Genomic DNA, 14,678 nt, shown 5'->3' with positions numbered 1-14,678 from the left:
GCTTATTAAAATTTCATTTTTTTTTTTACATACATTTTAAGTTTTTTTATAGGTACTATATTTAGTGATAAATAAATTATATTAAAATTACTTTTAAATTATTTTTCACCTTTTATCATTTTTTGGAAATATTTTATTTACAGTTAGGTACTGTAATAAATAATACAAAAATTTCGAACATCAAATTATAAACTTTAAAAAAATATATAAACGGTCAAATGAGAGGTGGAGCAAAAATCATCTGTAAAAGTTTTTTATTGCTTGTAAAATATTTTTCTAAGAAGTTTTAAATTTTAAGTAAAAATTTATTATGATGTTTGAAATATAAAATTTAAAAAATAATAAAGTAATGAATTTAATTAATAAATATTAAAAAAATGAAGGACATGCATGTTAAAGAATAATAAATTTTGTAAGAAATCAATAGTTGTAATAACGATTAAAATATGAAATAATGAATGTAAAATTAAACTGATTAATACGTTGATTTGAAATCACTGATGGTTGGTGAAATTGATGATTAGAACTACACCCCAAAGGCGACTGTCGAACGTTGAACCCGTAGGTTAATTGAACGTTAAAAGATGGCTTATGACCTAGCACCGACTACGGTATCGTATATAATCTATATTGATTAGTTATCATGATAACACGATTTATGTACATTTATCAATTTCAAAATCTACACACATCATTTATATTTTTCATTTCCGCTTCCTCATAGTTTATATTTAATTAAAAATAAAATCAAGCGATTGCAATATTTTTAAAATTAATAAAATGACAATAAATTTATGATTAGCGCTTTTTTGTTTTTTAACTAAAGATAAATATTGTTTTAAGTATTAGAAAATAAACTTATCTTTTAGTAATTTAGATTAAGATTTTTACTTGAATTTCATGAACAATAATTGCTCGAAGCTATATCACGAGATATGCTGAAGAATTTATGTATATATGTGTGTAAATGTGTAAGAAGATGTAATCTCAATGTACATGCTATTGAAAAGAAAGAGATATGTAAATTGACTGCAAATTAATTTTATTTTTTAATTGTATCAATTTTTCTAATGACTAGTTTTCATAACGAAAAATTTTTATTTATTAGAGCATTTCAGACATTAGAACGTGACGATCAATGTCAGCAATAGAAAATAAAAAATTTTATTAATTAATAATAAAATAATGTAACTTTTAATTAAAAGAATACTTAGATATGTTTATGTTCTTTTTATTTTAATAAATAATTTTAGAAATTAAAAAAAAATATGGATTAAATTTTTTAATAAAAATTTAATTAGACAGTTCTATAAGTATAAAATTCATCGGATTATATACGAAGAAAATAAAAGATTTGAAATTATACTATAAGGAGCTCGTGTAAATAAAATTTGTTTTAAAAGAAGTTCAAGATGTGGACCTTCTAAATTTAAAACAGATTAGAAATTCGAGTGAAACTTTTTTTGAACTTTTGTAATTTTGATAGTAAAAAAAAAAAGATTATCTAGTACTTTATATAGGTGAATTTTTAGTCAAAAAAGAACATTTTTAAAACATGTTTTCACTACATTTTACTCTTGTTCCGAAATAGTTCCCATGATAACCCAATAACCTCACAAGAATCAAAAAATGTTCATAAAAAGTTTCAAATTAGAGGTTTTTAAACTTTTTCGGAACAAAGGTAAAATGTAGTAGAAATATGGTTTAAAAACGTTTTTCTTTTACTCAAAATTTTCCTATATAAAGTACTAGATAAACTCTCTTTTTGCCATCAAAATTACAAAAGTTAAAAAAAAAGTTCCATTCGAAGTTCTAATCTGTCTCAAGTTCAAAAGTTCTACATGTCAAACTTTTTTGGAATCCTTTTGGGACTACTTTTTTTTACAAGAGAGGATCTATAGTACTTTTTGTTCAAGCTTTTTTCTCAAACCTCTAAGCGCCAAATTAAGAGCGAGGCTCGATAGATCACTCTATGATCTACCAATCTACGTTTTATTTTTCGAAAATGTTCATTTATTTAAGAAAAAAACGTGGATAGTTTTCATTTCCTGCGCAAGTGCAACAAGGATAATACCGTTTGTCGACTTGAGTGTAATAGAGAAAGAAGGTCAGACCCCTCTTAATTTAACGAGAAAAATTTTATCGAGATCGAAAACGACAGACACTTGAATTGAATATTGTTTCAGTAAAATTGAGAGGTAAAATCAGTGTCGCCAACTCTACGGATTTTTCCGTAGATCTATTTTCTGAAAAATTGATCTATTCTATCACAAAACCAAAAATTTTTCGGCCTTAAGAAGCGTCTGAAGATCTACGGATATTTTACAATATCTACGGAATCCTACGGAAATTTTGACGCCAACCTACGGATTTGAAAAAAATCGAGTTGGTAACACTGGGCAAAATAAAATATTATCAGAAAATGAGGTGATTTTTTAAATTCCGTAACCTGAATTTTTTCGGTACTCATGAAAATTAATTTACTGTTTCTAATATTACATGTAGAGATGCCGAGTCAGAAATTAGGCACACAAATACTTGAAATTTTTTAATTAAATTTTATAATATGCATCGTTATTATTTAACGTATGATAAATTAATTTTTCCTAGACAATAAATTTTTTGTTGGTAACTAAAAATTTTTTGAAATAAAATATAAATTTCATAGTTTGATTTTTTATAAAATTTTCCCGGTTCATTAAATTATTTCTCGGATCACTCTAGTAAATAATTATTGAGAAAATCAATTAAATTTCACTGATCGTATTAGTGATCTAATTACCGCAGTAGAAATTTAAATCGCACGACTTCGATAAAATTTTAACTGAAAGCGTGATAATTTTTTCAACTGAATCTCTTACACTCAATTAAAAATATAAAAAATTTTTTTTTTAATTATCTAATGAATCATAATCTAAATAAAATTTATTTTATATTTCACAAAACTGATTATAAACTCTTTCATAAACATAAATCACATTTTTTATCTAAAGTTTATATAAATTTATCATTGACCATTTTTTAGAGCTAAAAAATCTAAAAAATTTTTTAAGTGAAGACAAAAATAATAATTTGTTTGCATACAAACTTTGATAATCTATTTTTATGAGTAATAAAATACAATAACAATAAAAATGAAAATTATTTTGGCATCATGACAACTAATGAAATAAAAATTATAATTTAAATCTTCCGTTATATGCTTAAACTTTCTCAATTCAATATTTATATATATGTAAATAAAATATAAATAAAAATATATGTAGGAGTTTTATTTAAATGGAACATGGAAAGAGAGGTGATGGACCCGCGTGGAATCCTCTTAGCGTAGGCGGATGCGTACTCCCGCAATGTTTCTACGGATAAAGCTAATGCTTGTGCATCCACGTACGTATCTATATGTATGTATTGATCGTCCATTGTTTAATTATACGCAACTAGTTGAGCAACCAATTCATTCTTTTCATAAATATTAAATATACCGACAATAAAAATAAAATTTCCCAACAAATCTACCGAAGCTTTATCGAAAATTCCATAAATAAATACATAAATTTACTCATCATTTTTCAAAGACAATTAACGATTCCCTTTTAGTAATCTACTAATTAATTTTATAATCCAATTAAAAAGTAATAAAATAAAACAAAAATTACAAATGATCCTAAAGTTAGCAAAAATATTCGGATTATTTTTTCTAACAAATCAACTACAAAAAAAAAAAAATAAAAATATGCATGTGTAGAAAATTAAAAAAGCTATAGGTGCGATTTTTTAAAATATTTTTTTTGTATAATTTATCATTTCTAAAAAAGTTTAAAAATTATCAGACGTCGGCTGACTTAAGTGTCATAAATTACAAGACATTAAAATAAAAATATAATTGATTTGAATAATTTTAATATTAATTACTATTGATAAAAAAAAATAATTGTCATTGAAAAATATTGAATGAAACCTTGATATATAACAACCGAAATAAACACAAGGATTTTTCATCAACGTGATTGTGAAATGATCATCATGATGATTATCATCAGTCCTAAAGCAAGTAATAAATATATATATACTCCCACCTAAAAAAACAACTCCGGCCTTACAAGGTCGTCTCGTTTTTGGCTTGGCTCTCTCTATTTAAATTCCACACTCGTTCATCTCTTTACTCCATTAATTTTTTAACATTATCGTATCTCAATATAATTTACATAACATACTGTATAGATAATATTTAATAATTTATTTAAAATATATAAATAGATAAAGGTATAAATATATAAAATAGACATTTGAAAAAAAAAATAAAAAACACTTACCTATCATCATGTAGACGTTTGAGATCAGCCATCTCAAGTTCAAATTTAAATTTAGACACCTCGCAAAGCAATGCATCACGTTCACCGATAACTTCTGACAATTCACGCTGTAATCTTTCAATCTCCGAGTATTGACATGAAATTAAACGATTCTTTTCATCAATTAGTGCCTCGACGTCATTGTCTGGCTTTGTTATCAAACAATCTACCGGTTGCTGGAGTTGTAGCTGCTGCTTCTGCTGCTGCTGCTGCTGCTGTTGATGATGATGTTGTTGGTCAATCAAATTTAATGTTGCGTTACTCATTTCGATAAAATAAAGATCCGTTTAACTGTTGAACGAAAAAAAGCGCGGGATTTTCCAAACACTTGTGGACTCCAAAAAAAATTAAATTAACGATAGTTTTTTTTACGCGTGACAGTTACACCCTCGTGGGAATTTTTTTTTCTTCACACAAAACAAAAATATGTATATTTATTTATTTATATTATTTTTTAGCACTACAATACTACAAAGTACACAACACTAGTAACTCACATCACTGATTTTATTGTAATAAAATAATGTTTTGTGGTGTTTATTGTTATGGATTTATTGAGTATTATTTACCGGTTTGAATTCAATTTAAAATCGAAAAAAAAATTATTTATGTTAAAGGTAAGTCACTCTTTAGACAATAGTTGATACAAAGTACTCGCCATCTTGGCCCCTTACCGCGAGGATCGCGTCGAACCAGTTCAGGGTCTAAACTCCTCTGTCTGTTGTCCCCTTACTTTGGATTCTCATCAACTCGTGTGAGTATAAAATGCCGAACGAATGTTGTACCCATGGAGACTAGATAAGGAGCACGAACTCCATATATACAAATAGCCTCTAAAAATAAGAGGGCGTTAGTGTTCCATTGGTACCAAGATGGCGGGGAGTTAAGGCGGTAGTTTCAAATAGATTGAATCCAATGAATAAATATTAAATCAAATTCAACGAATGAATTGATGAATGAAAGGTTAAATAAGTAGAATAAAATAAATGAATTGTCCAAAAGTAATGAATAAAATAATGTAAACAAATTAATTGGTTAAAAAAAAATTAAATAAAATCAGCAAAACTTATTTGTATGAATAAAATATTAATGCAATTAAATATTGATGCAATTAATAATATAATTTACCCAAAGAAATAAAATAACTTTTTTATAATGTTGATAATTAATAAGTTTTAAAGGTTAACAGTAATAAGAATAATTTTAATGCAAATTAATATTATTTTTAAGCTTACAGTTTTTTACAAACAAAATAAGTACTTATTAAATAATGATTAACTAAATAGAAGGTAATAATTTTAGTAATGAATATTTAAAACAAGATTCTTTTGAAATATAATTTATGTTACGAGCTTGGAAGTTTTTTTTAAAGTTTTCATTTTTTCTCTTCTCAAATGATTTCTCTTGTTAAAAGTTTTACCAAGAAAATAGAGCCTCATAGTTATATAAAAATCAATTATTTCTTTTGTTATTTCAAGCTGATGAACCGCACATCCAACTAATGATAGTGTTGGTAAAATTTTCTCAACTCTGTTTAATATTTTATAAATAATTCCATGACTCAGCCCCACTCTACCAACAACGTCCAAAAAAGCAGCTTCTAATTGTACTGTCAATTGAAATAAACCATCACTAGCTCGTGATAATCCGCCGTATTTTTCCATTAAGTCAATGAAACGGTCTCGGCAATGTGATTCATCATTAGATGATTGAAGGTTTTTTAAGCACAATAGGCACTTACACTTAGCTTTAAGTTTTCTAACAATATAACCAGCCATGTATGCTTGAACTTCTCTGCTTGTAGACACAACGTCATAATCATGATCTTGCATGAATTCTTCTGTTGTAGAAGTAGTTATCTCCAGTTCCGTAGTTGCGCCATTTAGGCTATTTTCACTCATAATACTGATATTGCTATTCCCGGATAAATTATCTTGCCAAATTGCATCAAGTGGTACAGCGTTCTCAAGCATTTGGTCAATTTTTTCCAACCACGCCATTCGTGGTTGACGAGACATTTCCAATGAGTCCTTAGTTTTCATTAGAGTTTGAAGTAATTCAACTCCAGTTACATTTGAACCTTTCGGAGGTTTAATCATAGCATTGCAGCAATACAAACGAAAAACTTGACCAAACTGCTGGGGAGTTGGATGATCATTGGCACCACAACAGTATCTCATAACTGAAAACAATCTCTATAAAGAAATAATTATATTAATAATTGTAATAAAAAAAATGTGAGCATTTAATAGATAAAATTTTTTAGACTGTTACCTCAAGATTGTCTTGAGTTAACCGAGATGTTAGAAGATATTCGTATCCATAATTATTGTGTAACTCAGATAAAATTTCTAAAGTGGCTCGTAATGTTACTTTAAAACCTGATGTAGAGCTAGAAGATATAGGAAAAAGATTTTTTTTTGATTTGGATTTTGGAGTCACTTTGTTTGATATTGAGTTTCTTGGAGTAGAGCTTCTCAGAGTTGATTTTCTTAATACTGGATTTTTAAGAATCGAATTTTGTGGAGTTGCTACTTTTGAGACTAAATTGTTTGGTGTAGAGTTTTTCGGTGTAAATTTTTTTTGTGTAGAGTTTTTCGGTGTAGATTTCTTTGGTGTAGAGCTTTTTGGAGTTATAGATTTTTTTGGAATCACTTTCTCTGAGCGTGAATTTTTTGGAGTGGAAATTATTGGAGTCGCTTTTTCAATAACTGCATTTTTAGGATTGGAGTTATTTGGAGTCACTTCCTTTAAAACTGAATTTTCTGAAATTGAGTTCTTCGGGATAGACACTTTGGGAGTTTTTGTGTTAGTAAACATTTTTTCCCAATCTTCTAAAAACTTCAGTAAAGTCAAAATGGCCTGTATTTTAGGAAAAGGGAAAAGAACATATGGAAAAGAATTATTTATGGGAAGAATGCATAGACAAAAAAATTTTGGAATGTTTTCAATGGAAGTAACAATTGAAAGCATTAATAAACAATAGTATGCATAGATGTTTCACAAAGCGATTAGAAGTTAGTATTGCGATATTTAAAACTATTTGTTAATGTTGTTTTTAATTTATCATCTCCTGCCAGCATCGATTATGGGTGATTTTTGTATTGTTATTACTCTTATCTGTTTTAATTTCTTCAACTCTTTATCCATTAACAAAAATTTGTAAATCCACTGAAAATAGGAATAATATTTTTTATTGATCCAATCAATCTGTGATGATGTCGATGACTCTGTAATACAGTATTGACCGAAGGCAGCATACGATTTAAATGATTGAATCCATTGTCAGCTGTGTAATCATTCTGTAAATCATTAAAATTTAATGATAATTAATCTTTAATTATGATTTGTTATCTTAAGTTAAGGTTTAGTTGAAAAGCAAATGAAAAATTAGTAGTAGTTATTTAAGATTAAACAAGGAAGCACAAAAGCGTAAAATATAAATTTCAAAAAATATAAACTAAATCTCAAAGTGAAATAATACCTGAAAGCAAATTAAAGCGTTTCCAAATATTTTCATCTATTAATATTAAATATTTATATCTATTTTATTAATTACAATACACAGAAAAAATGAATTACTTGAAACAAGAAACTTTTCAGGAAATGCTAGGTTGTTTTGGAGCAAGAAAATATTTTACGGAGACTCAAGAAAATTTTACTTCAATCAAAGTAATTTTCATTTTCCTAAATATTTTCTTGATTTAAGAAAATAAGTTCTTCAATGAAAAATTTTTATCTTTCTGTGTATTATAAGTATAGTAAGTATATTAAAATATTTAATCATTGGCTGCAGAATTTTTTAAAAACTTTTATTTTATATTTTTTTAGATTAAAAAAATCGATATTTTAAACCCCAAAGATATAATGAAGCAAATTAGTGACTAGATAAAAATATATATAATCAACTTTTTTTTTTCAAGTAAAAAATAATACAGATATTTCGTAAGGTAAGAGACCCAGTAACTGATCAGGGAACTAGTACCTGTTCACTCCATGTATTTGTATATCTATATTTACCAAATTTGACTAAATATATCTATACAAATACATGGAGTTATCAGGTACTAGTTCCCTGATCAGGTGCTGGGTCTCTTACCTTGATCTGTAAATAAAGATGAATTCTAAATAAACCTTTAAAAAAAATTTTTAATTGCTTATGCTTTATTATTGAAAAAAAAAAAAAAAAAGAAAATTATTCGCCTATTTTCATAAAGAATGTCGTTAACGTAATTGATCAATTAAAAAGTTAGTTACTTTGGCTTTTAAGTTATAAAATTCAAATGTCATTTCTGCAAATATTTTCGTTGCTATAAAAAAGTTAATTTTTGATAACATGAGGTTAATTAATTATGCAGGATAATTATTTTTTAGAAAAAGAATAATTTTATACAAAAACTCTTGTATTAAAGTATTCACAGTAAAAAATAAATTGCCATACAAAAATTTGTAATTAATTCTATCAATTAAATTATATTCTTCATTACCTTCTTTTGTTCACAGGAATCCTTAAAGTATAGTGCGTTCTTAGCATCGTGCGAGGTCATAGCTTGGATTCCATCATCAATTATTTTGATAAATGTCTCAGTTGGTTCTGAGCCTTCAAATTTTTCGTTTCCATTTTCTCGTAAAATCGTCATTGCACAACGAACTTCGCGTGAGTACAACTGTTAATATTAAAATTTACTCAGTATGATCCGAAACCATTAAAAAATTATCATTATACCTGATAAGCCAGTGGAACAGACATTTTTTGATAAAGTTTAGGATCTAAATGAGCAGGTGTCAGTTTGTAAGCCATTGCCAAATTAGGTTTTTCATATTGCTCTACCAGCAAAAGATTTTCCCAATACTTTTTTTTGACTACTCCTACAGGTGTCTATCAGAAAATAACATTACATTAATTATTGGAATATAAATAATCATTAAAAATTGTACACGTATTATTTTAAACCTCAATAGTTATCACATATAAGACAGCTTTTCAACGTTATTTATATAATTTACTTAGAAACTATTTAGTTTTTCATGAAAAAGCTCTATACTAAAACGTAGAAAAATTAGTTCAATAATTACCTCAAATTCATCTAACTCAACCAATCCATTCCGAAAGCATTTTACTAAATGTGGGAAGTCTGATATCATATATAATCTACGGCTAGAGTCACACGGATGTTCACAACTGATGTTATTTGTGTCAACTCCTAATTTCGTCCAAACTCCTCTATTCCATTGAGCAGCGTCAGTTACTAGAGAATTCACACGAAAACCAGAATTTTCTACAAGTATAATACATTCTAAAAATAGCTTATGAAGAACTTCACTAGTTATAGAATTTTTAGTGATAAAGCATCCTAAAGGTTGAGCAGAAGTCCCCCGATACGGTATAAACATAAAAACGAGAGCGTGATCTCCAGGAACGTCACTATCAGATTCGGATGTATACTTTCCTAGATCAACAAAACCAGTATACTCAGCTATTTTTTTATTAAACTCAATATTTTCCATAAGTTTAACCTCATCAGCTGATATTTGGCCAATTTTATCTTCAGGTGCCATTGATTCTCCTTTTTTCCGTAGGATTTCAAACGTTTCGGGTAAAAATCCAAAAATTGACGAACTAATTTTTTGTATATACTTCGATAACGTGTCAATAGTTGGTAGAGGAATTATATTTCTTGCTCTTATCATATTGTACGTACAAGTGCTTTTCATTCGTATGAGAAGACATTCATAAATCCACTCAATTTCATACCTTCTGCCAGTTGGACCCTTCTTTTGGGAGTTTTCAAAACACATTCTCACTGTTATCTGTTGTTCTTTTGGTAGCAAAGAAAGTTTTTTATTAAATTGGCCTTCATACACAGTTTTTGTTTTTCTTTGAATACTACGTAATTTTAACGTAGATAATTGCAGCTAAAATAATTAAAAAAACTTATTAAAAAAAAAATTGAACAATTTTCAGTAATAATAAAAAACGTTAATATCAACGTAGCAATTGAATAATACTCAATATCAATGATAATTTTGAGATTAAAATCGGTGTAAGAATGAGAAATAAATTATTGTGTAAATTACAACGACAACAATAACCTTTTGTTAAAAAAAAACTGACTAAAAAATTAAACATACCTGTTGTTGAATACGTTTTGTTTTTTTATAGAGTCCTAAATTGGTAGCTTTAGAAGTTTTTCTTTTTATTTTGTTCTCAGTATTAAGGATTCGACTTTTTTCTACTTTTTGTAAATTTAAACGTAGTTTTTGACATTCTTGACATCTCGGACAAGCTTGACAACGTTTGTATTTGTCAGTCACGTCAGCATAACATTTTAATGAATAACTAATTTTAAAAAATTGATCAATTATTTATTTAGTACATATTAACTTTTTCGATATTTCAGTACCCTTGGACTTTATAAAGTAATTACGAAAACGATTTAATTTCATAGAATACCTTTTTTTGTCATATCCAGTTCCAGTGCATAATTTTTTTTGTTCCATAGATTTTAAACACTCAATTAAATCATTGACTGATTTTATTTGTCTATCAATTTTTTTTTTATAATTTTCTAAAAATGTAACCTATAACAAATAAAATTAAATTGCATTCTATGTTTTAACTCATTAAAAAATTAAAACAAAGCTCATTTTTTTTAAATAAATAGCTAAATTATATATTATTTTACCGATACAAAATGATCGTCATTTAGGACCAACCGTACTCTTTCTTTAAATTTAATACGATCAAACTGAATCGCTATTAATTGATTAATACCAGGTAAAAAGCTCCAACCAATTGGAAACAACTTGTTCAGTTCAATAATGATGGCCATAATTTCAGTATCATTATCAAAATTTATCTAAAATATTAAAATTCTGTTTGATATTTCGGTTAACAATATAGATTTTATACTTAAATATTTATAACTTATGGTATAAAAATTGTTTTTTAACATTTTTGTTAAAACTATTGAAAAAGTTGATTAAGATATGATTAAAAAAAATTAAATTTACTTGACGGTTAATATCAATATCATGCTCAGAATATTTTTGACGCTTCAATGTCTCATTTTCATCAGGATATTTTAATTTCCGTTTCACTGGTAATCTATATTGCGGTAGAATGTTATTGATTTGTTCATTTTCTTGATTCTTGTGATACGATTGTTCCTGGTTTTCTGTTCTCATGTCATCGAAGTTAAATTGTTCTTCAATTACTTGCTGCTGCTGATCTTGTTCAATTACTGACTTAGGCTTCTCAAATGTTTCATTTGAAAATTGGTCCTGGTGTTCTTCAATAACTTGCTGCTGCTGCTGCTGATGATGATCTTGTTCATGTAGTGATTCAAGCTTCTCCGATGTCTTATTCAACGATTTATCTCGGTCCTCTTCAATTACGTGTTGCTCTTGGTTTTGTTTATGTTTCTCATGTAGTGATTTAGGTTTCTCTGATATCTCATACAACAATTGACCCTGGTGTTCTCCAATAGCTTGAAACTGCAGGTTTTGTTCATGTTGCTCATGAATTAATTGACGCATCTTTGATGACTCATTCAAAGCTTGGATTTTACAGTCACCAATAATTGAAGATTGTTTGACATTGACAATCAGTGGAACTGATCCTGGCATACGAGTTATTCTACCTTTTACAATTTTGTTTACTTCACCGTTTGGTAAATTTGTGAGATAGGAATTTTGAATTGCATCATTTTGAAAATGCAAATCACAAACATACTGACGGTCGTTTAATTCTGTTGTTAACGAGTCTATCCACTGCTGACGTTTCAATGGACACTATTCAAGCACGAAATGAAGGAAAATAAAATATATTTTTTCATTAATTAAAAAAAATTACATACCGTGGCAGTAGGATATTTTATAGTTATATTTGAGTATAATCGAGAACATTACTTTTAAATTAAGTACATTAATTTACGTATGAAAAAATTAAATTGAAAAAACTTGAGAATATAAAACAAAATTTTTTAACATGATGAATCATTTTGTTCTTAAAAATTAGACGGTTACTATTGACAATGTTTGACATACATGATTTCTCAATATAAAAAATTACTTAACAAAAATCGGTCTGTCGGTTGACCCTGTGGGCCAGCCCCAAAACTTCCCGCCCATTTCGAGCTCCTTGAGCTCGAAAATACTTTTGTATGCGTTTATTTTCGAAGATTGAGTCGTTTAAGGTGGCAATCGACGCGATTTATTGAGTTCTACAACTGATCAAATTTTGAAATTGATTTATCGAGTCGTTTTTGAGAAATTTCCACAATACTAAAAAAAATTTTTTTTTTTTAATTCTTTCGCTAACGGTTTCTCTCGAACGAATAAACCGATTTTGATTCTTGAGGCGGCATTCGACGCGGCTTACAAAGTTTTAGAGCTGATTAGATTTTGGAATCAATCCATCGAGCGAATAAAAAGTTATTCAAAAAAAACATTTTTGAAAAAATTTTATTTTTGAAATATCTCCGAACGTACCTGACCGATTAAGCTCAAATTTTCAGTGTTCATAGTAAATGAAAAGCCGCGTCGAATGACACCTTAAAGTTCAAAATCGGTTCATCCGTTCAAAAGTTACAGAATATTTGCAATTTTCCTAGCGGGAAGTTAAAAATTTATTTTCATGTAAGAGAAAATAATTTTTAATTTATTAAAATAATTTTTTAAATTTTATTTATCTTTTAACATTTTTACTTACTTGTGGTACCTTAAAAAATCCTGGGCTTTTTAAATTTAATTCACTCCGTCGTTTTTTATCAGCCGCACTTCCACTATTACAATTTTTAACGGCACACACTCTGCCCATTTTTTATTTTTTTATAAAAATAGAACTTACAAAATTATTAAAAATATTTTACGAGATTTTTAGACACATTTGTTATTATTTACTTACAAAAATTGCGGTTAAGATATTTACTGGCTCACTTCACATGTATTTACGATGCTATATTCACGTCAGTACAAAAGGAACATTAGCGACGCTAGTGGTGAAAAAAGAATACCTAACATGTACGATTTTAGTGGGCAGATGCTGACAATTCTCCCGTTTGAGTTCGTGCTCCTTATCTAGTCTCCATGGTTGTACCTAACAGAACGCGCGAGTATGCGTATGTATCGTCTACTTGACGCATGCGCAATCTTTTCATAGTAGCAAGTGGTTTTGAATTTATAATTTCAATCTTGCGCCATCTTACTTTTATTTAAAAACTAATGAAATTCAAATCTCACACTTTCTACTTTATCAACTCGATTATTTCTTTATCGACTATAGATTGTCATAATTTTCCTATCGACTTGATTTTTTGGGATTTTTAAATAAAAGTTATGATATTTACAGTTATCATGATGATAAATGAGGAGACGTTTTTAAGGTCACCCTAACCGCGTTACCCTAAACTATTAAATATAAATGTTTACTTTACTACTTTTCATTTTAGATTTAGGAGATCGATCATTGGATTGAAAAAAAATTTTGATTGTGTTTTAGAAATTTTACTCTGTATATATGAATTTTCAAATTTAATCAGGAAATGAAAGAAAAAAATATAATGTTTAGAATGGAATTCTTTGAATGCCAAAAAACGCAAGTGAAAATATTGTTAGCTTTTTCATAAATTTAAAACCGATTGATTTTGAATACTGACCCAAAGTTAAACTTTTATTTGTCATAAAGTAAGTGATAATAAATTTACTGAAAGTAAATATTTAATATATAAAAGTGAATATTTATTTACTGTCAGATTAATAAAAATAGAGAGAAAGGGTGAATAATAGACCCCATAAGAAAAAAAAAATATCCTGATTCGTTTTTAATGGGTCAGTACCAATTATAGTAGTCGGTACCAATATTCCTGATTAAAGAAGATGATTTGAAATTGAGTACAATTTGACATCCATAATAGACATGATTTGAAACGATTTGAATAGTTAAAATTATTTTAAATGATTTCTTAATCAGGGGTACCCCAGCCACTAAAAAAAAATAAAAATGTAAGCTACGATGAACGTACAAAAAAAAGTTTTTTCAAATGAAATCTGATTTTAATTGCATCGCATTCGTTGCTTTACAAAAATCTTAAAATATTAACCAAAGCATATCAATGTTTTCACTATTAAAAATTATTTAATATTATTAGTTATAGAATTGATTCAGCATTATTATTATTATTATTATTATTATTATTATTATTATTATTATTATTATTATTATTATTATTATTATTATTATTATTATTATTATTATTATTATTATTATTATTATTATTATTATTATTATTATTATTATTATTATTATTATTATTATTATTATTA

At 27.3% G+C, this 14,678-nt stretch overlaps 2 protein-coding genes across 2 annotated transcripts in view; both read right to left on the bottom strand.

The window, feature by feature from the left end:
* The window catches only part of LOC103568957 (IQ motif and SEC7 domain-containing protein 1), a 97,698-nt gene extending 92,546 nt beyond the window's left edge, over window positions 1-5,152 (bottom strand). The window contains exon 1 of the mRNA XM_008546005.3: window positions 4,314-5,152. Coding sequence (XP_008544227.1) covers window positions 4,314-4,618 — 305 coding nt within the window. The 5' untranslated portion in view covers window positions 4,619-5,152. The remainder of the gene's footprint in view (window positions 1-4,313) is intronic.
* A 426-nt stretch (window positions 5,153-5,578) lies between these two features.
* Window positions 5,579-13,419, bottom strand: LOC103579850 (uncharacterized). Its single transcript, XM_014439577.2, has 10 exons — window positions 13,066-13,419; window positions 11,367-12,146; window positions 11,039-11,212; window positions 10,807-10,934; window positions 10,485-10,692; window positions 9,429-10,268; window positions 9,079-9,231; window positions 8,840-9,019; window positions 6,627-7,654; window positions 5,579-6,547 (listed from the first exon to the last, which is right to left on the bottom strand). Exons 1-9 carry the CDS (start codon window positions 13,171-13,173, stop codon window positions 7,502-7,504), a joined length of 2,724 nt encoding a protein of 907 aa, XP_014295063.1. The 5' UTR covers window positions 13,174-13,419; the 3' UTR covers window positions 5,579-6,547; window positions 6,627-7,501.
* Window positions 13,420-14,678: the final 1,259 nt, after the last annotated feature.

Source organism: Microplitis demolitor, chromosome 7, assembly GCF_026212275.2.
Source record: "Microplitis demolitor isolate Queensland-Clemson2020A chromosome 7, iyMicDemo2.1a, whole genome shotgun sequence".
In the NCBI taxonomy this organism is placed as follows: Eukaryota; Metazoa; Arthropoda; class Insecta; order Hymenoptera; family Braconidae; genus Microplitis; species Microplitis demolitor.
This window is presented reverse-complemented; position numbering and strand designations above follow the sequence as displayed.